Source organism: Lichenostomus cassidix, chromosome 18 (assembly GCF_008360975.1).
Source record: "Lichenostomus cassidix isolate B80296 chromosome 18, HeHo_3.0, whole genome shotgun sequence".
Classification (NCBI taxonomy): Eukaryota; Metazoa; Chordata; class Aves; order Passeriformes; family Meliphagidae; genus Lichenostomus; species Lichenostomus cassidix.
Window position 1 is genome coordinate 10049256 of NC_139498.1, and position 23571 is coordinate 10072826.

At 49.8% G+C, this 23571-nt stretch overlaps 1 protein-coding gene across 2 annotated transcripts in view; it reads left to right on the forward strand.

The window, feature by feature from the left end:
- The window catches only part of DNAH9 (dynein axonemal heavy chain 9), a 165925-nt gene that overhangs the window by 69144 nt on the left and 73210 nt on the right, over positions 1-23571 (forward strand). For both annotated transcript variants that reach the window (XR_014855650.1, XM_085077980.1), the window contains exons 46-51: positions 879-1021; positions 1709-1870; positions 3093-3326; positions 8088-8348; positions 11762-12187; positions 15868-15987. Coding sequence is in view for 1 of the 2 variants with exons in the window: in XM_085077980.1 (XP_084934106.1) it covers positions 879-1021; positions 1709-1870; positions 3093-3326; positions 8088-8348; positions 11762-12187; positions 15868-15987 (1346 nt within the window). In the remaining variant the exon portion in view is untranslated. The remainder of the gene's footprint in view (positions 1-878; positions 1022-1708; positions 1871-3092; positions 3327-8087; positions 8349-11761; positions 12188-15867; positions 15988-23571) is intronic.

Below are 23571 nucleotides of genomic sequence, written 5' to 3' on the forward strand. Positions count from 1 at the left end.
TGGTAGAGGGCAGCTTTAGAGTAGATGTTAGGAAGAAATACAGAGGCAATGTAGGAGGCTGAGATTCCCCCTGAGGTGAGCAAGTGCTCCCCAGTGAGTGCTGGCAAATGGCTCTGGCTGCTCTGCTCTGCAGCCTGGCTTTCCTTCTTTCTTACTTGTTTCACTTGTTATCATCATCTAGAAAGCTAGAGCAAAATATACCTTTTAATCTTTTTTATAAACGAGCAGATCTCTGATTAGTGTATTTCCCTAAGTGATTAGTGTTCATGTTGAAAGTATCTGACTCAATAATGATGATTTTAATCAAATCAGAAGCCAGAAAGGAAGTGAATATGTGACAAATTAGGGAACGCTACAAAGATACTTGGTTGGATGCATTTTTGGCAACCAACTGCTTAACTATTAACTTCTAAAAGTGTTTTCAAGATTTTTAACTTTTAAAATGTTTTGGTGATCTGAGAATTATTTGGTTCCTGCCGGAAATGGCCCTGAGCAGCTGCAGAAATTTTACATGTAATTAATGCATTTGCACAACTACAATCATTTTATATCATGTATCGCATATTAGGGATTTGAATATTTCTTTTGTAATCTAATTAGACTGTAGAGCTAAAAAAAATTGGTTTTTCTGTACTTTGACTCTATTCTGTGTTCCTTACCCTTGTGTTTTATAAGGAAGTTTGCTCTCACAGGTGTTTATTTTTCTGCAGAATGACATTCTGTGCCCCTTTGGTGCTGCTGGGGCCCAGGGGCACCTGGTGCAGTGGTTTTATCTGAGGAAGGGACTCCCCTGAGTCCCTGAAGAGGGAGGCAGCAGCTTCCCTTTGCTCTACAGCAACCTCCAGCCCTGTAAACCCAAATGTGCCCTCTTCTCCCAGGGGAAATCCCAGATCTCTTCCCTGACGATGAAGTTGAAAACATCATCAGCAGTGTGAGGAATGAAGTCAGAGGCCGGGGGCTGGTGGACTCCAGGGAGAATTGCTGGAGGTTTTTCATCGAGCGTGTTCGGCGGCAGCTGAAGGTGAGATGGAGCAGGAGGGGCTGCTGCTCCCCACCCAGCGTGCTGCAGATCTGTGGGGTGTTTTTTAAGGGTACTCACGGACTCTAGGATGGTATGGTAAAGACACTTTATTGTAAAAATTTAGGGTTTTAAACTTGTTAGTTTGTTACGAGTTTCCATACTTGTGAGGCACAACAAATTTGCTTAACCAATTGCTGTAGATCACAACAGGAACAACATGAGGTGTAACCAACCACAGCCCCCAACCACAGCACTGATTGGTTCTAATAATTGTTTTACAATTATCTAACTTGCTTTTCACCTCTAGTTTAGTTAAGTCGTTTTCAGAATACTTTTCTAGTTAGCCAAAGTAACAGAAGTGAGCAAGGATTTTACAAGGGCAGCAAAGCCCTCACTTTGCAAGGCCTTTCTGCTCCACAGCAGGTGTGTGGGGTGGGGATGCTCTGGGCTGCAGCCTGACAGGTTTTACTCCCTGCTCCTGCCATGAAGGTGCACTAAAGTGTGGGACACACTGTCTGTGTCATCACCTGGGGGCCTTGAGGAAGCACAGTGGGTGCAGCACAGAGGCTGCTGCTCCCTCAGCTGCTGGGGTGGGCTGCTCCCTGAGACCTGAGGTGGGCTGCAGGAGCAGATGCCAGCCCTGCTCTCAGCCCTGCCTCCTCTCCTGCCCCCTGCCATGCTCTGCAGGTTGCGCTGTGCTTCTCCCCCGTGGGCGCCAGGCTGCGCCTCCGCAGCAGGAGGTTCCCAGCCCTGGTCAGCTGCACCACCATCGACTGCTTCCAGCAGTGGCCTCGGGACGCCCTGGAGTCTGTCAGCCTCTGCTTCCTGCGGGACATGGGCACCCTGCAGGTGAGAGCCTGGGGACAGGGCCGGGCACAGCCAGGAGTGCCTCTGTGCCCCTCACTACATGGGCACACAGATGGGAACTTAGTATTCTTTAAGGGCACACATGGACTGTATGAAGGTATGGTGAAGACACTTTATTGCAAAAATCCAGGGTTCTTAAACTGTTAGTTTTTTATGAGTTTCCATACTTGTGAGGTACAACAAATGTGCTTAACCAACACCACAGACCAGATAGGAACATCAGGTGTGACCAACCACAGCCCCATGGTGTGAGCACTGATTGGTTCTAATCATTTTACAATTATGGAACTTGGTTTTCACCTCTAGTGTCACTGAGTCATTCCCAGACTGCTTTTCTAGTTAGCCAAAGTAACAGAAGCAAGCCAGGATTTCACAAGGGCAGCAAAGCCCTCACTTTGCAAAGCCTTTCTGCTCCACAACAGGCACTACTGCAGGGAGGGTTGGATTGTTCCAACACATCCAGAACAGCCCATATCTGTCCAGAGGGCATCAGTGGTACCACTGAAGTGCATTAAACTCAACCAAACCATTCTTGAGGCACATTCCAGGTGTTTTGGAGAGAGCCATGGACCTCGGCAGCAGAGCCACAAGCACCACGCTGTGTGCTGGGAGCTGGTGTGTGACAGGGTGCTGATGGCACTGCCAGGGAAAGGACGGCTCTGCCAGCACAGGGACAGTTCCAAACTCACCCAAGAAATACCGTGGTGCTCCTGAGAGGACATGTGGGAGCACACACTCTGCTCTCCCCACTTGTGTCGGAGCCTCTGGAATTCTCAAGGGCAAAAATAGGTCAGGTTCTCAGTGATGACAACCTGCTACTAGAATAGAGATTCATTTCTGTTTATTTAGTTTTCCTGGGCAGGATTTAGGAAGAATAAAGTCTACAGCGTTTCTTTTTAGGAGTGTTCACTTTTCCCATTTGTACAGGAGAAAAGCCCAAATTTATACTTAAAAGAGCTGCTATTTTGTAGAGAAATTGCTTGGAATAAGATAACATGTGAGATAAAAAGATATGAAAAGAGGTATAAAGTACACGAGCAACAAAGTTATTTTAGAGATAAGAGTGAAAAGGGATCAGCTTAGGTGTTACATCCTGGATTGTGCTGCAGCAGAATGAAAAGTTACCCAATCCCTTTATATTCAGCACAGACCTGTGTTATATATAGTTTTCTATTTAAAATAGTTTCTCCCATCTTACTTTTAGGACTCAGTGAAAGACTCAATAAGCAAATTCATGGCCCATGTCCACATCAGTGTCAACGAGGTGTCGCGGCTGTACCTGAGCAACGAGCGCCGCTACAACTACACCACCCCCAAGTCCTTCCTGGAGCAAATCAAACTCTACCAGAACTTGCTGCTGAGAAAGGACAAGGATTTAAAGGCAAAGATGGAACGGCTGGAGAATGGCCTGGAGAAGCTCAAGAGCACTTCTGCACAGGTAAAAAGATTTGGGGTTTGAAGGGGTTGGGTTTGCTTGTTTCTTTTGTCTGGTTTGAGGGAGAACTTTACAGGGAAAAATCTGTCCTGGATCCTGGCTCTGGTCTGGCTTGAGCTGGGTTCCTGGAGGAGCAGAAGTGATGCTCTGCACTGGAAAGGAGAATGGAGAGATGTGTGTCCAATCTCTGCTGTTTGGGAGGTAACCGAAAGATCACAGTAGATAAAATGAGATTGGGATCCAGCTGGCTCTGTCATCATCTTTTAATGGTTAAATTTCAGCTGAGGTAACAAAACAGCTTAGAAAATACAGGACAGTCACTGATTTTTGGAGTTACATCCAGGAAATCTACAATAACTTCAGCAAGACTCTTTCCAACTAAATAGTGCACGTTCTTAAAATGAGGCTAATGTTCATTTTTCCTTCCGTTATGTTATCCACCTTTAAGGAAAGGTAATGCCTGTCTGAAATGCACATTAGTCATCCCAAAATCCCCCTGATAAATACTCACACTGGCATTCTCCTCAGGTAATGACTGGAAGTGTTCTGGGTATTTCCCAAACCTCTCTGCAGTGACACCTACATCTCTTCCTACACTCCCATTTTTCTCTCCATTTCCTATTCTATTAACTCTTACAAATGTTTACTCACAAAACTTCTGCAGTGGCAAGTGGGGCTCTCCTGAAGCTGCTCTGGAGGGATGCAGGGGAGTTGATGAGAATGAAGGACTGGCAGCTCCATCCCCTTCCACACCTCTGCTCTGGGAAGTGCTGGGGACATCAATCATGTCTGTCACACTCGAGGGGACACACAGCTGCCTGGAGGGTGATGGATGGGCTGGCTTGGTGCCTCTCAGTGCTGATATCTCCATCTCCCTTCAAACAGCCTCTGCTCACCGAGCAGGGCAGGGCTGGGAGGACACAAGGGGTGAGGACATGCCATGTCCCCTGGGCAGGTTTCAGCATCTCCTTTGTAAGCAGAGAGCACCCGTGGCACCCACCAGAGCAATGAGGCTGTGCCCTCACTGCCCAGCACACCTCACCTCCCTCACCTCACCTCCCTTCACCTCCCCATGCAGGAAATAATTCTCATGACCTCTGGAGTGCTGCTGTTTTTGAGGATTTCCCAGTGGTGGATAAGATGGATTAGGTTTATTTTTTATTGGGACCAACTAATATGAAATGAATCTTCAGAGAACAAGTCCCTGTGTCTGTTGTGACACATAGGAATCCTTCTGGATTCTTCAGGCTTCTCTTCAGTGGGTGCTGTGTGGGCAGGGTTCTCTGATGAGCCACAAAGCAGTGGCTGGGAAGTGGTGGAGGACTTGGAGGCAATGGGAAGGATGGGAAAATCAAATCCCAAGAAGGGTGAAAGAGCACAAGGTGTGTGTCTGGTTGGAGTGAGGCTGGGGTGAGAGGTGCCTGCTTGTGCAGGTAATTAAGATGCAAAGCAGTGAGGACAAATATGTCAAATTCAAATCTAAAATTAGCACTGGGGGCCTAAAATTAAACACCTAAATTGCCAAATGTGCGCAATAATCAAAACTGCTGTTGATTTGAACCTGAAGTGTGGATATTTGTTGGTATTGGAAATCATACCAGCATGTTCAGTCTTGAAAATGGATTTAAAAGGCTGAACTTTACATTCACTCATGGAAATGCCTGGTCTTAGGGCTGAGGAAGATGAGTCCTCTCACTCAGCTGTGTCATCTGCAGGTTGTGCTCCTGGTGCTTGGAAGTGATGTGCTGGGGGGGGAGGGTGGTACTTTCAAAGTAAAGGTGGAGGACTGTGATCCCTGGGTATCACCTGGTGGTGCCTTAGCTCTGAGGACTGGTGCTGATCACTGGTCCTGCTGCTCAGCTGCCATGGCAAGTTAAGGATGAGGTTTGTGTGTTTCTGTAGGCTCAGAGTGGCCTCAGCACGAGGGGCTGTTGTACCAGGAGGTGCAGGTATTTTTGACTTTGCTGTTCCAGTGTCAAAACAACCTCTCTGCCTACTTTTACTGTTCTTCCCCTACCCTTTTTAATTTTTTTTTCTGTGGAGATTTTGACACCTTGATGCTGTTGACCAACTTTCCTCCTGCAGCAATGTTTTCCATCAGTTTGCAAGCATCTCTCCCTGCAGACAGCAGCATCCTCAGCACTCAGGGAAGCTGAAGCCTCCTTCCTATTAGGACATAATGGATTGGGAAGATGTGTGGGATGAGTCACTTGTTTTTCAGAGTGCTGTGTGCCACGAAGAGGTCAGCGCCCATTGCTGAGTAATTCTGAGGATGGCTTTGCTTAATATTGCATCACTGGATTCCAGATTTGAGTCTGGCTGGTGCTATCAATTAATCGCTGACCTTTTGATGTATTTTTGTGTTCTTGAAACAAGGCAGGGACAATCAGATAAAATGAGTCTTCTGGGAGGCTGCCCTCCAGGTTTTCTTCTCTTTAATAATTTTTCTCATGCTGTTCTGGTGGTAGGCAAGGGCTTCTCCCTTCCTTTCCCTGATGAAGTCACAGCACATTACCCTTGAATCTCTCATTTGCTTTGCTCTTTCCCTTTCCACCTCACATTACTAATTGCTTATCAGATTGCTCTGCACTCAGGAAGCTGCTCACAGGTTTCTCATAGAATCACAGAATGGTTTGTGTTGGAAGGGATCTTAAATGTCATCCCATCCCACCCCAGCCATGGCAGGGACACCTTCCACTATCCCAGGCTGCTCCAAACTCCATCCAGCCTGGTCTTGGACACTTCCAGGGATCCAGGGGCAGCCACAGCTTCTCTGGGCACCCTGTGCCAGGGCCTGACCTCCCTCACAGGGAAGAATTTCATCCTGATATCCCATCTAACCCTGCCCTCCTTCAGATTAAAGTCATTCCCCTTTGTCCTATCACTGCAGGCCCTTGCAAATAGTTCCTCTCCAGTGTCCTTGCTTTTTAAAAATCCTGCCCATGTCTCCAGTCATTTCCCCTTCCATCTCTGCGTGGTTTTGGCAGGGCATTGTCTGTTCCCCTGGGCTGAGCTTACACCTGCTCTTTGTAGTGCTGTTGAGTGCCCGTGGATTTTAATCCCCTGCTTGTTTTGTCCTGGCTGTGTAAAGCCCTGAAGCTCCTGTTTGTGTGTGTGTATCCAGCACACAAAGGCTGATTTCTGTGCAGAAGGTCACAGCCATATCTGTCATCAGCAGAGCCCACTTCAATTTCCTGCAGCCCCCGAAGACGCGGCGCTGAACAAGGAGCTGCCGCTGGGTTTGTCACATGAAGGGATTATGTGCTCGTGTGAGGCTGGATTTACAGCTGTGCCTTTGTCCTGCTGAGAGCAGTCCCACAGTGCCAGGCAGCAGGGGATGCTGATGGATGGAGGGCATGTGGAGAGTCCTGAAAAACTGCTCTCTGCATGGAGCCGATGCCAAATGCCAATAGCTTCAGTTTATAGATTGCAGATTGTGCTCTCCCTTCTGGTATCAAAATGGGTATCACCAAAACAAGAGTCTGGTTTCCCCTCCTGTGAGTATTTTTGTATAGGTAAAGATGTGCCCCAGGAGCTCTAAGTGAACCTTTATGAGCCTGAGATCAGGCCGTGAATGCCTCTGTGGTCTGCCCAGAGTCTAAGTAAAGTCACTGCAATGGGGATTTTAGCAGGAGATTTTCTGTCTGCAAGTGATAGCCTGTGTGAGCTTCCCCTGTGCAAGTGCTGGTGAGGGATCCTGTGTGTGAGCAGTGTGTGAGGAGCTGCCACCATGGCCATGGTGGCCTCCTGGCTGCCAGCTCAAGGGGACGTCCCTTCTCAAGCTCATCTGACATGGCATTTAAAGCCCCTTGAGCCTCGGAGCTCTGCCAAGGGCTGGACCTGTCAGCAGATCTCAACTGCAATCTTTCTGGGGTGAAAAATGATGTTAGGAAGAAATCCTTCCCTGTGAGGTTGTGAGGCCCTGGCACAGGGTGCCCAGGCTGTCCCTGGATCCCTGGCAGTGTCCAAGGCCAGGTTGGACACTGGGGCTTGGAGCAGCCTGGGATAGTAGAAGGTGTCCCTACCGTGGCAGGGAGTGGAATGGGATGATATTTAAGGTCCCTTCCAACCTAAACCATACCATGGGTTTGTGATTCCTGCCACGAGCCCATAGGACTAATGGTTGCAGAGCAGGTGCTGCTGCTGGCTGGAGGGGCAGGGAGGGCCAGGGAGAGCAGGAGGCTTGGGGAGTTCCTGGTGCTCAGTCCTCCTCCAAACCACCCTGAGCCTGGGTTTGCTGGTGACAAGCTTGAGAAGCTCAAGTGTGGCTGAACTGAAGGCCTTGTGATCTCCCCAGCAAGGCACAGCACAGCTCTGTTCAGGGGATGTGACATCAGAGCTCATGTCCAAAGCTGATGGCTTTGGTTTTACAATGACAAAGCTCCCTGCAAGCACCTGATGTGTGATGGGGATCCTGATCTATATGAAATCATCTCAAGAAACCCAAAATATGCTTCCTCCTACTTCCCACTGGATCCTGCCCAGAGCAGTGTCCATGTGGCCTTGGTCCCTCTGGGAGCAGGGGTGGGACAGCTCCTGGAGCAGTGCATACTGCTGGAGCTGGGCTCAAGGACTGGGCTCCTCACAAGCACAGGGAGCAGCAGGCTCTTGCCAGCAGCTGGAAATGTTCCTTCCCTGCACTGCCAGGACAATGCCTGACAGCCAGGCCCTCCCTGCTCTCGGTCCTGCTGCAGTGTGACCCTGTGCTGAGCAGTGAGGAGCAGGCTGGGCAGCCCAGCTCCCATCTGTGTCTCTTCCCTGCAGGTGGATGAGCTTCAGGCCAAGCTGGCAGCCCAGGAGGTGGAGCTGAAGCAGAAGAACGAGGATGCTGACAAGCTGATCCAGGTGGTGGGGGTGGAGACGGAGAAGGTGAGCAGGAAGAAGGCGGTGGCCGACGAGGAGGAGCGGAAGGTGGCACTCATCACCCAGGAGGTCGAGCAGAAGCAGAAGGACTGTGAGGAGGACCTGGCCAAGGCTGAGCCTGCCCTGGTAGCTGCCCAGGCTGCTCTCAACACCCTCAACAGGGTAGGGTGAGGATTCCCATGGGAACTCAATGCTTTTCCCCTGCACTGGGGGAGAGGAGCTGTGTTATCTGATGGCCCAAGTTTTGGGCATTGTTTGTTGCTCCTCCAGCTTCCTCTCTGCTTTTGCATAAGTGTTTTACAAAAAGAATGGATGTGGCACTCAGTGCCATGGTTTAGTTGATTAGGTGGTGTTAGGTCATAGGTTGGACTTGATGATCTCAAAGGTTCTTTTCCAACCTGGTTAATGCTGTGATTTTGTGATATGGGATTCCAGGTGGAACTCAGAGCACCCATGAGGCTGCACCATGTTCCCTTTCACTCACCACCACAGAGAGGGGCAGACAAAGCTGATCCAAAGGAAGATGCCACTGGGAAAACTTGTAATCAGGAGATAAGCATTGCTCTGATTGCAGGAGATTGGTTTTGGGAAGATTTTTTTATACCTTGGAAGCTTTGTCCTTCAAGGGTATTCCAGGGGCTCCTGTTTGGAGTCTGAGAGTTGGAGATGTGCCTGAGAGATGGACCTGTAATTTATTCTGGTCTGCAGTTCATGCAGTGGTCTGGAGCAGCAGCCTGCACTGCATGCAGCTGGAAAACCACAGCTATTCCCATGATCACAACAGGGCATCAACCCATGGCTCAATCATAGCCCTGCTGGGGGACAGGAAAGCAATTCAGAGTAATCTAGGATGGGCTTTCTGTTGGATTAGTTTTTGGGAGGGAGGTAGTTTTGCTGCAGACATGTGTGCTCTGGCTTTTCTTCATGGGAGGGAAATGACTGTGCAGAAGGAAAAAAATTATCTCTCCATTAGTTCCAGTTTTGTGCTGGAGCTGTAGAATCTCTCATTAGGCAAAGAAGGGGGCAATGCTGGGATTTTCTCCAGGGAACTGTAAAGCAGCAGTAGCAGAGCAGTGGAAGCCATGGTCTCCTTTACCTTCTGATTGGAAATGTGTCAGAGGGCCCGACCTGCTCACTGACATGAATAATCAACAATGTTTATATGTGTTTGTATAGTTTCTGCCCAATTATCTCAGTCGTCTTACTTGGACTGCAGTGTTATATGCAACATTAACGAGGAAAACAGTGAGAAAAGCTGTTGAGTAGAATCCAGTAAAAAATCCATATAGTCAGTGAGGATGTGGATATGTGGATATTTCTGTGGCAGTCACCTGCCAGTGCAAAAGAAGAGCAGCCATGGCCACTGGGACATGTCCAGGCTGTGTGGAGAGGGAGTGAGAGCAGCTGCCTTAGCACTAATCCCAGGGAAAGGAGCAGGGATGTGGGTCAGCAGCAGCCAGTGGCCCTCAGTGGGATGAGTTAACACATCCTCAAAGGCCACAAGCTCCTGCCACTGCTGTGTGACACTGGGCTGGCACCAGAGCTGGCACTCAGGCTGACTGGGCATCATGAGAAGACACCCAAGGTGCACACAGGTGAATGGGCCAGGGAGGTTTTGTTTCATTCCCAGCACCCCAAGGGCAGTAACCTGAGGGATTAGAGTCTCTGGCAGGTCAGAGATGTGCCTGGGGTTTGCAGCAGGGAGAGCTCGGGGCAGTGTGAGGAGGGAAGGAACATTGGGCAGCCGTAGCTGGATGTTTCCTTCAGAGAGATGGAGCCCTTGGGGCAAAGCCAGGCAGGGCTCAGTCAGGAGCTGTCACCCTCCCTCATGAGCATCCCAGCAGTTTCTCCCCCTGTGTATTCTCTCATGGCAATTGCCTGGGGCTGCCTGGTGGGTGGCTGGTGCAGTGGGGACATGCTGCTGCTGCTGGGGACATGGCCATGCCATGGGAGATCACAGAACATGGGGTTGGGATCCACTGGGGTTCCCAGCCATCCCCTCCTCCCTGGCTGCTGGTGCAGAGCTCTGTGTGTTTGGGGAGGAACACCTGAGCCCTGCTGAACCCACACACCTTTTACCCATCACTGCTGCGACCAGAGCAGGTCCTGCTCATGGGGCAAGGGAGAAGGAACAAGGGTCTGGGATGGTTTTTGGTGTGCAAATTATTCCAGGAAGACTGGAAATCACAGAATCATGGAATAGCCTGAACTGGAAGGATCCACAAGGATCATGGAGTCCAACCCCTGTCCCTGCACAGACATCCACAAACAATCTCCCCATGTGCATCCCTGGCAGAGCTGTCCAAATTCTCCTGGAGCTCTGGCAGCCTCAGGCTGTGCCCATTGCCTGGGGAGCCTGGGCAGTGCCAGCACCCTCTGGGGGAAGAACCTTTCCCTGATCTCCAGCCTGACCTGCCCTGGCACAGCTCCAGCCATGCCCTGAGGTATAAATACTTCCCTTGGTCAGCATCTGACCAGGTGAAGTGACCACACCATGTGCATGTCCTCCTCATCAGCTGCAACTTGAACCCACCTTGATTTCTGCTCCTGTGTTTGTGGTCAGAGGATTATCCTTCTGATGCTTTAACCTTTTGGTGCCTCCAGAACCCTCCATACCCACACTGCTCTCAGAAGAGCTGGCTCTGCTCAGCCTTGACAGGGTTAATTCTCTCTGTGTTCTTGGCAGTTTAAACTTTCCTTGTCCTTTTTTTTCCATGTGAGCCAAGAAGTGACCGTGGGCTGGCTCAGCCTGGCTTTGGCTGTGTGGGTGGGACCTGCTGCAGCCCTTCTGTCCCCTGCTGTAGTGCTAATGCCTTTTTGCAGGGGCTGGTGGTAGTGAGAGTGACTGAGGCAAACTGAGAAGCTATTTAAAGTGTTATGGAGAGATAAGTCTATACATATATGAGATAATTACATGTAGATGGAAGATTATTAAGGTGATTATTATATGGACCATGATGAGTAGCATGTGAGTTCCAGTGCAGAACACCTGCAAAACAAAAAACTGCAAAGCCAGATGTGATAGCGAGTTTGAAAACTTGGGAAATCAGGGGATAGAGACAGGGTTAGAAACAAAAATGCCCTGTTGGCTCCTCCAGTGCAGTTTGGCTGCTTGCCCTGTGAGGGTGCCTGGGCTCCTCCTGCATTCCCTGAACCCTGAGGGCTGAAGGAATCAGAGGATGGCTTTGGCATTGTCACCTCCCCTTGGGTAGATGGGAGCATGAAGGGAAGCTCAGAATGCTGGTTTAGAGGGCCTGGGGGCTGTTTCTATAGGTTTCCTTCTTTATCCCAATCCTTTGAGAGGGCATAAAGCCTCCTGCTCCCCCAGGCAGCAGGGAAAAGGTGGGAGTGTGGGGAGGAGCAGTGTGCTGTGCTGGCCCCAGTGGGATGTCAGGAGCAGGGAATGGAGCAGGTGTGCTGCAAACATGCCGAGCAGTGATCTAAAGGCAGCACTGCTGGGGCCGAGAGGAGCCCAATTTATCAGATTGATGGCCTGAGAGCCTGACTCTATTAGTGGCAAAGTGAAGAGAAAGCCCATTCATTTTTATCTAACAACCTTGTTTTCCCCTTTTCAGACCAATCTGACGGAGCTGAGGTCCTTTGGGTCACCTCCTTCTGCTGTCAGCAATGTCACCGCAGCCGTGATGGTGCTGACAGCCCCGGGAGGGAAGATCCCCAAGGACAGGAGCTGGAAAGCAGCCAGGGTGGCCATGGCCAGGGTAGATGCCTTCCTGGACTCCTTGATCAACTTCAACAAGGAGAACATCCACGAGAACTGCCTCAAAGCCCTGCAGCCCTATTTGCAAGACCCCAAGTTCAACCCCGAGTTCGTGGCCACCAAGTCGTTGGCGGCGGCAGGGCTGTGCTCGTGGGTGCTGAACATCGAGCGCTTCCACCGCGTCTTCTGCCACGTGCAGCCCAAGAGGCAGGCTCTGCACAGGGCCAACGCCGAGCTGGCAGCTGCCCAGGACAAGCTGGCCTCTGCCAAGGCCAAAATCGCTGTGAGTACCCTTGGGGGGACCTGTCCTACTCATCCCTGCCTGGGGGAAATCCTCTCTTTTGGGGAGAGCTGCTGCTTGTCACTCAAGTTCTTAAGTGGGGAGTGGGAAGGCAAAGGTTTGGGGGATTGCAGGGTTTTCTCTCCCTTCTGCTGCACTGGCAGCCCAGAAATCCAGCCCTGTGCTGGGCTGAGCCCCCAGAGTGGGCAGTGGGGAGGGGAGGGGAGGGGAGGGGAGGGAGGATTCTGCCCCTGTGCTCAGGTGAGACCCAACCTGCAGAGCTGCCCCAGCACAGGAAAGAGCTGGAGCTGCTGGAGAGAGTCCAGAGGAGGCACCAGGATGATCCAAGGGCTGGAGCAGCTCTGCTGGGAGGAAAGGCTGGGAGAGCTGCGGGTGTTCACCTGGAGAGGAGAAGGATCCAGGGAGACCTCAGAGCTCCTTCCAGTGCCTAAAGGGGCTCCAGGAGAGCTGGAGAGGGACTGGGGACAAGGGATGGAGACACAGGACATGAGGGAATGGCTTCAAACTGAAAAAGGGGAAATTTAGGTTGGGTATATGGAAGAAATTCTTCCCTGTGAGGATGGTGAGGCCCTGGCCCAGGGTGCCCAGAGAAGCTGTGCTGCCCCTGGATCCCTGGCAGTGTCCAAGGCCAGGTTGGACACTGGGGCTTGGAGCAGCCTGGGACAGTGGAAGGTGTCCCTGCCATGGCAGGGGGTGGAACTGAATGAGCTTTAGTGTCCCTTCCAACCCAAACTGTTCTGTGATTTTCTGACAGGATATTGCTGCTTTCTAAAATTCATCTGTCCAATCTTGCTTGCACCTGGAGAGGAAGGCTAATTATGAATTATTATTCCTACCTAATTTTTTTAAGGTATTTTCCCTCTACTCCTGGTTGCTCAGAAAACTCATAACCTCAAGCCAGTTTATGTCCCAGTGTGCTGCACAGGGCAGGGCACAGGGACTGGAGGCTGATTCAGTGCTGGGAGCACAGAGCTGGGCTGGCTTCACACTCAGTGCCTGGTTTTGCAGGATGGCAACTGCTCTAACAGGAGCCTCATTTGTCACAGCACAGCTCCCTGGCAGCACGTCTTGGATGTTAGTTGGATTTTTGCTACTTTAAAAAAAAAAAAATCTCTGAATAGAAGAAATTACAGCGTGATTAAAAGTGTATTTCCACAGAGTGTAGAGTGAGGCCTTTATAATTTTCCTTCAGAAAATTATCTCTATGTGAGAACACATCCTGCTTTATCCTGCTTTTCTCCCTGTTCCCTCCTGGCACAATACCTGCTAAGAACAGGGTGTGGGAAGCAGCTGCTCCAGAACCTGCCTGGTTTTGGGGTGCTTTGGCTGTGGGATCTCTTTGGGATCCCCTCTGTGGCTGGGCTGTTGGGCTGGAGCCACAGGGTCCCACTGAGTGACCAAGGGCCAGCAGCTCCCTCTCCTCCCTCACCCAAGTGCTCTCCCCTTTCTACCAGCACATCACCCTGTTAGCAAACACATCACTCTTTTGATGTTTTCAAGGGCTTATCGTGCTTAAAATGCTTACTACACTTTTTAACTAAAAATACAGAAAAACGGTGCTGAGCTCTCAGGTCACCCCTTCCTGCTGCAGATGAAAGGAAGCACCTGAAGCAGGGATGGATTTAGAGGGCTTTGGTGTCTAATTCTCCCACCTCAGATGTGCAATACAGCGCTGAGGAACTTTTTTCATCCCTTTATGCTGCTCTTCTCCAAAGCTTTTTATGCCTGAGCTTTTTAATTTTTTTAAAGGAGTGGGATTTTGTTAAAGAAAATTGCAGTCTTTGGGGAGATTACTGGTGCTCCTCTGGCATGCACTTACAAAACTGCCTGGTTTAGGGGCCTTTTCCTCCCTGCAGATGGGAATGATGCACGGGAGCGTGGGATGGATGTGGAGGTATATCCTTGCTTATCAAGCTGGGATATCTTGGATAGCTGCACTGCTGTGTGGTGATTCATACCTGCTCACAGCTGGGCCCCAAGCTGTTACATAGTCATTTTTATTAATAAATGAGAAAATTCAGATTGTCCAAAACGTTAAGTACCTTTTCTCCTCCTCTGCCTGCCTGGGAATTAAGTGCTCTGCACCTAGGTAGAAGTGAGAGGTGTGTTCAGAGCTGCACACAGCTGTATTTGTGTGTCACTGCAGTGTGCCTGGTGGGGCCCTGCAGGCCTGCTCTGTTCTCCAGACCAGATATGTGTATATATTCTATAGATACTCAATTATCAGATCATGCTTGTACAGTGGGATGTGATTTATATGAGCCTTTGTAGGCTCATAGATCCATATGCACACAGGGACAGAAACTTTTTGTGTTATTGTTCCAAGGCCAGTCAAGGAGAGGCTGCTTTGTGTTTGCTGGTATCCAGGAGAGCTGCAGAGATTTCCAATATAATCCTTTTTCATTTTCGGGTTTGTTTCTAGTGTGTAGCTCAGTGTTAAAGTGATTTACAAGCAGTTTAGCCTTAAGCAGTCTTGCACTGGGTGCAGATAAAATCAATTATTACTTCTCTTATCAGAAGTGAAATGCTCCAAGTGCTTGTGGGAGCTGTTGGTTTGGTTTAGATGGGAGTGTGAGCAGCTCTGTCCAAGCAAAGGGCTCTCCAGCTTCTTCTGCAGGTGCTTTGGCCTCTTGCTGCCCCTCCCAGCCCAGTGACCTGCCTGGGACATGGTGCCACCTCACTGGGGCTCCTGGCACACTGCTCCTGCAGAGCAGAGCAATGTTATTGACTTATTTGTTGTATTCCTGCTGGACACAGTGGGAGGGTTTAGACTGCAGGTGGTTGAGGCAGAACTCCAGGAGCCCCCTGGGGATTTGAGCTCAACTTGGGGAATCAGCAGAGCCTTGAGGAGTGGTCAGAGTCAAGAGGCTGGAGCATCAGGAAATATCAGTTTGGGTTCCTCAGCTGCCTGCTCATTGCTCAGCCATAGCACTCATCATCAGGGCTCAGCCAGAAGCCCCAAATAAGTTCATTTTGTGTGTCCTTTGCCTCTGGCCTGTGCCAGGGGTGTGAGTTCCAAGCAGTGACCCAGCCCAGCCCAGCTGCTCTGTGCTGGCTCCTGATGCAAGGCTTGGCTGGATGAGCTGGGCTGGAGCTTGGCCAGCCCTGCCACAGGGCAGGGCAGCTCTGGAGAAGGGTTTGCCTTAGGATCCTAGGATGCCACGATGGTTTGGGCTGGAAGGGACCTCAAAGTCCATCCAGTGCCACCCCCTGCCATGGGCAGGGACACCTCTCACTGTCCCAAGCTGCTCCAAGCCCCAGTGTCCAACCTGGGCTTGGACACTGCCAGGGATCCAGAGGCAGCCACAGCTTCTCTGGGCACCCTGTGCCAGGGCCTGCCCGCCCTCCCAGGGACGAATTCCTTCCCAATATCCCATCTCTCCCTGCCCTCTGGTAGTGGGAAGCCATTCCCTGTGTCCTGGCACTCCAGGCCCTGTCCCAAGTCCTTCTCCTGGAGCCTCTTTAGGCACTGGCAGGAGCTCTGAGCTCTCCCTGGATCCTTCCCTTCCCCAGGTGAACACCCCAGCTCTCCCAGCCTGGCCCCAGAGCCAAGGGGCTCCAACCCTCAGAGCATCTCCATGGTCTCTTTTGAACTCACTCCAACAGCTCCACATTGTTCTTGTATTAAAAAAGTGCTGTTCCTGACTTCTTTTCACGTGCAGCGCCTCAACGAGAACCTGGGCAAGCTCACAGCCAAGTTTGAGAAGGCCACTGCAGACAAACTCAAGTGTCAGCAAGAAGCTGAAGCTACAGCCTGTACCATTGCCCTCGCCAACCGCCTGGTGAGTGCAGCAGGGGCAGCTCTGGTGGCACCAGAGGGAGGCACCAGGGGCTGGGATGAACCCTGTGCACACAGCACGTTACATCTTCTCATGTTTTTGGAGTATGTTTCCTGCTCTGCAGCAAGTTTCAGTCATGAGAATGCTTTTGCACTGGCTGTTTTCATGCACCAGGGCAGCTCTGCTCGTTAAAGTTCCTGGCTCTGCTGCCGTCACAGCTCTCGCCTCCTTCTTGGAGCTTAAATGTGTGATCAGGTACTGATGGGCCAAAAGTGTATGACTCAATAATGGTATCATAAAAACAAAGGTGGGAACATGCCTCTAGCTTTGCAGGCTTTGAAATGACAGGAATTAGGGTGAAAAGCTCTCTGAAAGCCTCAGTCTCCTCCAAGTCAGAATACAAAGGTATTTAGGGATGTGATGCTGGGTGCAGGTCTCTGTTTGTTTTACCACCTTGTTAGACTGTAATTTGTGTGTAAAATGTCTGTTTGTATCTATCTCAATGTAGAAGGAGAAGAGGAAGATAGCCAAAAGGGATAGATTTTTGTTTGGGACACAGAGAACTGGGCTCAGTTCTTAATTTTTTTCCATTTCTTATTTCTCTGGAAGTACAGGACCAGTTTGAAGGGGGCTTGGAGCAACCTGGTCCAGTGGAAGGTGTCCCTGCCCATGGTAGAGGGGTTGAAACGAGATGATCTTTAAGGTCCCCTCCAGCCTAGGGCATTCTGTGACTCTGTGAGACTGTTCTGAAACCTCCTTAGGTGACCTTCATCAAAGGGCTTTAGCCTGGATTTTCAGACCTGTTTAGTTTCCAAGTGGGTTTTCATGGGCAGAAGAAAAGGAGTGCATTTAGTGGGGCATCCAAGTGCTCTCCAGAACTCTGATCATCCTGGTGCCTCCTCTGGACTGGCTCCATAAGCTGTTATATGGACTTGAGATAGGATATTTATGTATCTGGGTTTCAATCCCTCATTGAAGGGAACTCCAAGTGCTCCAAGGCCAGAGCAGGATGGGTTTGTGACCAGCCTGGTCTGTGTATCCAGAGACCTGGGGGAGGAGGGAGCTTGGATTTTTTTGGGGCAGATAAAGGACAACATAATTGGATAAGCTTTCCCCTTTGAATGATTGTTATTTTCCAGTCCTGGCAGTCCCTGCTGGGGTTTCTGAGCCATTTTAATTTAGATTGGCTTTGGACTGTGCTCAGGCACACAGTGGGGACTGTGACCAGCCCTGTCCTCCCTGTGCTCACAGAGGTGATGGCCAGGGAGGCTGGAAAGGGGTTTGCTCTGTTTGGAAGCAGGGAGAGCCTCCCATGCTGCAGTTGTCTGTATGCACAGGTGGGACAGGATGAACCTTGTTTTCTCCATAGAAATCCCCTGCAGGCTCCATGGCCCAGGATGGAGTCTGCTCCCCAGGCTGGGACACCTTTCCCTTTCATCCTTGGAGAACAGGCAGAGCCAGGTGGAAGCAAATCTCTGCTCCTGCCTCTGGGATCACCCACAACTGAAGCACCACATGACTGGCACAGCCTTGGCAGTGCTGAGGAAGATGAGTCTGGGCAGTGCCCTGGATTCTGCTAGAAAAAGGTGTTGTGTTTTTATTGATCTCTAGGATCTCAAATGCTGCTGCTGTGCACATTTTTCAGCCTGATAGTCACAAGTGCCAGTAAGAGAAGAGAAGCTAAGACCTTGGGGAAGCTGATGTCAACCCTGGGCTCTTACAAAGAGAAGAAGGATGGAGTGGGGTTGTTTGTGTTGAGCTGTAATCTCTGCCTTGCTGGGAGATGAATTTACACACCTACACCCAACCACCCAGAGCACCCTTGAGAGTCTCCTGCTGCTCCAAACAATGCACAGGCTGAGCAGGAACAGCTTGTCACAGCAAACAAGGGAAGAAACCCAGACATTTGTGGCTGCTGCTGCTGCCATGCCTTTCAGAACAAAGATTTGGAAAGAGATACTTGGAGCTCTCCTAATGCTGCAATTAGGATCATAAATTAACTTTCTGCTGCCCTCACCTGCAGCCCTCTTGAGGCTACACAGCTGTGCCAGAAAACCCCTGGAAAAGATGGAAATACCTAGGAGCTCCTTTAGTAGTGCTGACCCATGGACAGTGCTTCCTGCAGAGACCCTCCCAGGCTGCTGGCGTGGGGCAGGATGGAGGTGAAGGACTCTCACCTTTGGCTTGCCCAGCTGGGGCTCAGAGCTGGGATGACTTTCCTGGAAGGTTTCCATCTCTTATTGCCACACTGAGGGCTCCAGTGTCCCTCTTGCAGGGGCTTCTCACGCTGCCAGGGTGCTGCAGCACAAGGAGGGGCAGAATTGCCAGGCAAATGATTAGGATCAGGAAGGTTTCAAAGTCTGGAGGGAAATTATTGGAGTTCAATGCAACTTCTTGTTGCAAGCCCTCCAAGCCCTTGAGCTTGGAAACTGAGCCTGTGGCTGGGGTAGGAGCTGCAGCATTTGTGTTGTGGGTTAATAGAAAACCCACTCCTTAGAGGGTTTCCTATTCCCCATTTCCATAGGGTAGAGAAATGCTGGAGTAGCAGATACACAGGAATTTGTGATGTACTCCATATTTGACAGGCTGAGAAAGCTGGGACTGTTCAGCCTGGAGAAGAAAAGGTTTCTGGAGACCTCACAAACCCTTCCAGTACCTGAAGGAGCTGCAAGGAACTGGAGAGGGACTTTGCATAAGGAGCTGTAAAGACAGAACAAGGGGGAATGGGTTCAGACTGAAAGAGGGGAAATTTAATTCAGATGAACAGGAGGAATTGTTCCCTATGGTTAGGCCCTTGCCCATGGTGCCCAGAGAAGCTGTGCTGCCCCTGGATCCCTGGCAGTGTCCAAGGCCAGGCTGGACAGGGCTTGGAGCAGCCTGGCAGAGTGGGAGGTGTCCCTGCCATGGCAGGGGGTGAAATGAGATGAGTTTTAAGGTTTGTTCCAACCCAAACCATTCCATGGTTTGTGATTCTGTGACACCACATCCCAGGCCATGCTGGTTACATCTCTTCCCCACTCCATGACTTAGGAACAGCCTCTAACCTCAGCAATTCTATGATTCTATACTGTCAAAAATTCTTCATTTGTGCAGTGTAGGCAAGGAACTCCTTGCATCCCAACTTCCTGCTGTGCACTGCACACCAACTCCTGTGTCCTCCTGGCTTTGATCTAGGAATAGGACCTGACAGCCCTCACTGATGTGCAGTTCATTTAACATTCAAGAAATGTCACTGGTGTGGCTGTGGGTAGAAATCATTTCCCAGACTTTGAAACAAACACGTTTGAGGTTGTATGAAGAATGTAAGTGAACATGGAGAGTGATGCTTTGGATTGCCAAATGAACCTGGGGGACTGAGGCAAGCACAGCTCTTGCAGTGCCAGATTGGCATCTCATGAACTCCAGGTGACCTGAGGAAGATGCTCCAGGATGCAGGGGACAGGAGCAGGATCTGTGCACCAGAAAGGGAGGCTGGCTGCTGAGTGCTGTTTGTGAGTGGGGGTGTGCTAATGCAGAGGAGGAAATTTAGTGATGACAAATGCTAAATAACGTGTGCAGGGAAAACAAACTGTAATCATGCAGTTACATGGATAGGGCCTAATTGCACTATTATCACTCACAGAAGAGCTCTTGGAGTTGTTGCAGAGAGTTCTCAGGAACAGCAACGTGGCACTTGACAGGAGGAAAAAAGACAAATTGAATATTACTAATTGGTAGGAAAAAAGCTCAGGAAACTGAAGTTAAGCATCATTGTATTGGGTCTGTCAGTGCCTACATCCCACATGAGATGATCCTGTCTAAGAAGGCTGTGAGCAACCTGGGAAAGCTACAATAACGTATATAAGCACTTCCATGTGAGAGGGAATACATTAGTGCTCTTCATTTTGGAAAAGGTGTAGAGGGGATGGATGTGGCAGAAGCCTCTAAAATGGTGTGCAGCCTCATGACTGGTGTGCAGAAGGTGGTGGGGAATTGTTGTTCACTCTCTGTCATTATCAAAGAGCCAAAGGAAATCAAATGAGTAGCTTTTAATTTCCTACTTACTAAATAAAAAAATTCTAATGACTTCTAGGATCTGAGGTGGGAGACACCTGGGATGTCCTGAACACATTAAAACTGGTAGTAGTGTGTGATCCAAGCAAAGGAGAAAAAAAGACCTCTAGGACCTAAGTAGATTAAAAGTAACATGAAAAATTAATTAGGAGTATGGAAGCACCTCTGAGTACCAGGAAAATCAGATCAATACAGATTTCTTGGTCTTAGAGGGGCTGTGGGAGTAATATAGTAGTCGACCTCAAGGAGACCAGAGGGAAGACCTATAGATGTTTCATCTATAAAAACTGCAAAGGAAAGATGGAAGAACTGACTCTGTGCACTGTAACTGTAGTTGAGATTAAGGATCATTTATGTATGATCCTTAAAAGTGACCAATAACTTACAAGTAGTGCTCTGCTTCTTTTCCAAGAAGTAGGATAAGACACGTGGGCTGAGAGCAGGGCCTGTGCAGCTCCAGCTGGACTCCAGCAGAGGAGGAGCAGGGCAGGTACAGCCTGTTCTGCCTGATTGTTGATGTTTTCCAGCCTTCATCCCACTGTCAGAAATAGGAGTTTGCATGATGAGACAAACTGGCAAGACTGAGAACACAAAACTGGGAATTCCCCCATGTAAAGAGGAAGCATTGCTGTAGATAAAATAACTGGCTGGTCTGGATGTGGGAACCACAGGAATGGGATGAAGTCCAGAGCTGTAACCATGGACTGATAACACATTGCTCACCTCTAAACCAGGAGCCCAGTGCAGCAGCCAGTGAGGACTGTGGGAATATGTTCAGTCAGGCTTTGCCCTACATGCTGTGCAGCCCTAAGAAAGGCAGCTGTGGTCCTAATCCTATCCTGAGTGGCATTCTAGCAAGGCTAAGGGGACATCTGCACAGTTTGAGACCAGCAATAGGCACTGGGGAACCTCTGCAGCTCTGTGAGGAGGGTGGTGGCTCATGTTTGGGCAGAGCAACTCATCCGGGGCAGATTTAGGGACAGCTCTGAGGTTGGGTGGGGCAAAGAAAACCTGAGGCTGCTCTTTCTGCTCCTGGGAGGCGTCAAAGCTCCCAGAGGCAGTTTTCCCTGATCCAAAGGGGCAGTTTTGGCAGGGCAGAGAGGCCATCAGAGGTGTCACTGCAGGTGTCTTTCAGTTCTTGTGCTCATCAGAATAAACTGATTGTCAGTGGCTGGCCCTGGATCCCTGACAGTGTTCAAGGCCAGGCTGGATGGGGCTTGTAGCACCCTGGGACAGTGGAAGGTGTCTCTGCCCATGGCGAGAGGTGACCCTGGATGGGCTTTAAGGTCCCTCAAACTCAAACCAGTCTGTGAATCTGTGACTCCATGAATCATAAGCGAGCTAGATGAGCTGGTGTGTAGCAGATTGCATGGCTCTGCAGTGATGATGTTGACTGTCTATAAAGAGTTGCAAAAATGATCCCAAGTGATGGAGGCATGAAACACCAGGTAGATAAATGTAATGTAAAGTATATTGGCAAAATTAGGTTTTACTTCACATGCCCTGTAAGTGATGCTGAGCTGATTGTTATCACTCAGGAGTGAAAGGATGGAGTTAAGAGTTCTGTGAGCTCTGTGCTCCCAGAAGCAAAAAGCCCTCTCCAAACCCAAAGCCCATCTGAAACCGGATATTAGGGTTTATTAGGAAAAGAAGGGAGAACAAAACAGAAAAAAATCCCCATCTTGCTCTATGAATACCTTCTAAATAAATCTTGAATGTGCAGCATTACCGTCGCCCCCTCTGCTGCACCTCAAAGGCTGGAGGAGAATGGGAAATGGTGCAGAGACAGCAACAATAAAAGGAACCGGATAATAAAGATTGCATCATTCGCTACAGATAAAGATTGCAAGGCAAATCAAAAGGCTGCTTCTGTGGGAGGAATTATTGAAGAGGCTAAAGCTCTTCAACCTGAAAAGGAGACAGCAGAGGGGTACTGAGGGCTTGCAGTCCTGAGTGCTGCAGAGAAGCTGGTGCCAGCAGGATTGTTCCCTGGTTTTGCACTGGACAAATGTTTTAGCAATTGAAAAGTTCAGGCAGCACATCAAAGGATGTACTTTTTCACAGAAGGCACAGCTGAACTGTGGATCTCCTGCCCATGGGATGCTGTAGATGCCAAAAGTTGGGTTGATATCCACGGCAGCTTAGGCTCAGTCATGAAGTCAAAAATCATCCGTGGCTGTTAAGCACAAGGGTATAAGCTGTGGGTCAGAAGGTCCTGAAGTCAGCAGTGGTGGGAAGCTGGAATTTGTGTCCAGAGCTGTGCTTGTGCATGCAGCATTCCCAGGACAAGGGCTGCTGCCAGCTGCAGGAGGTGGCCTGTGGCTCTGCCCTGCAGAGCTGGTCCTGTGCTGAGCACTTTCAGAGGGGAATCAAACAACTTGTTGGCTTAGGCAGGCACAGCATGTTCTCTGGAGGATACTGACTGGCTGTCAGAGGATGTGGAGGCACACAGGGGTGGAAGGGGAGCTGTTTCATCTGCAGGAGAACCAATGCCATAGAAATGGGAGGGAGTTTGTGTTGGGAATGGGAAGGTGGTTCTGACCCTCAGGAAGCAGTGAAATTCTGCTGGAAACAGGCCTTGGTCAGCTTGGAAGGTGTGACTGTGAAATTCAGTGAGGCTCTGCAGGTGTTGCCTTCCCATCCTGGGGATCTGTGTCTGCAGAGCAGTTTAAAATGGCAAAATAGCCCAATTCAGGGGAAGGAGTTATTGAAGGTGTTCATAAGGCTTGTCACAGGGCTAAGTGTCAGAGCTGGGCCTGTTTAACATTGAACAGAGACCTAGAAAAAGGGACAGTGTCCCATCAGTATTCCATACCTGGAATTGCAGAAGAGAAGCATATAGAGGAATTTTTTGTAGAAATGAGAAATATGAAGAAATAATAGCCATAAGCTAGTGTGGAGTGAGGACAGAGGAAAAAAACTAGAAGGTGCTGGTTGGCCCTGGTGACAGAGAGCTGTGAGCAGAGGGGAGCTGTGCTCGGTGTGGATGTTCCCAGAGCAAGTCCATGGAGAGCAGTTCCTCCTTGGCAGCAGGAGACTGACTGTGAATTTCACCATAAAATCTGGCATTCTCCATCTCAAATCCATGAGGTCAACTCAAAACTGGGTTGGGTTTTTCTAGCTTGTGAGCTGAAGGCTGCATTCCATTCCTGTTTCCAATGGTACCCCAAAAAGTACCGATGGTCAAACAAGTGAGCTGTGTGTGTAGAGATGTCTTATTTCATAAGGAGATGCTGAACCCTCTTCAAAGCCCCAGCTGGACTGTCTGGGCATTGGGTGCTGATGAAAAATAGGTACAAGGAAGCATTTTTTTGGACAGAATCTGAAGGGAATTGTGATCAAAATCTCATGTACCTGGTGTGATAATAAATTGTGTGAAATAATTGTGGCTGTGGCTGTGGCTGTGGAGAGGAGTGCTCTGTGTGGGAGGGGATGTAATGAGGTGGGAATCTGTGGCATTAAGGCAATTAACAGGTGATGGGCTGTCCCAGAAATCCCTGTGCAGGTATCTTTATGTGAGTTCCTCCTGGGGAA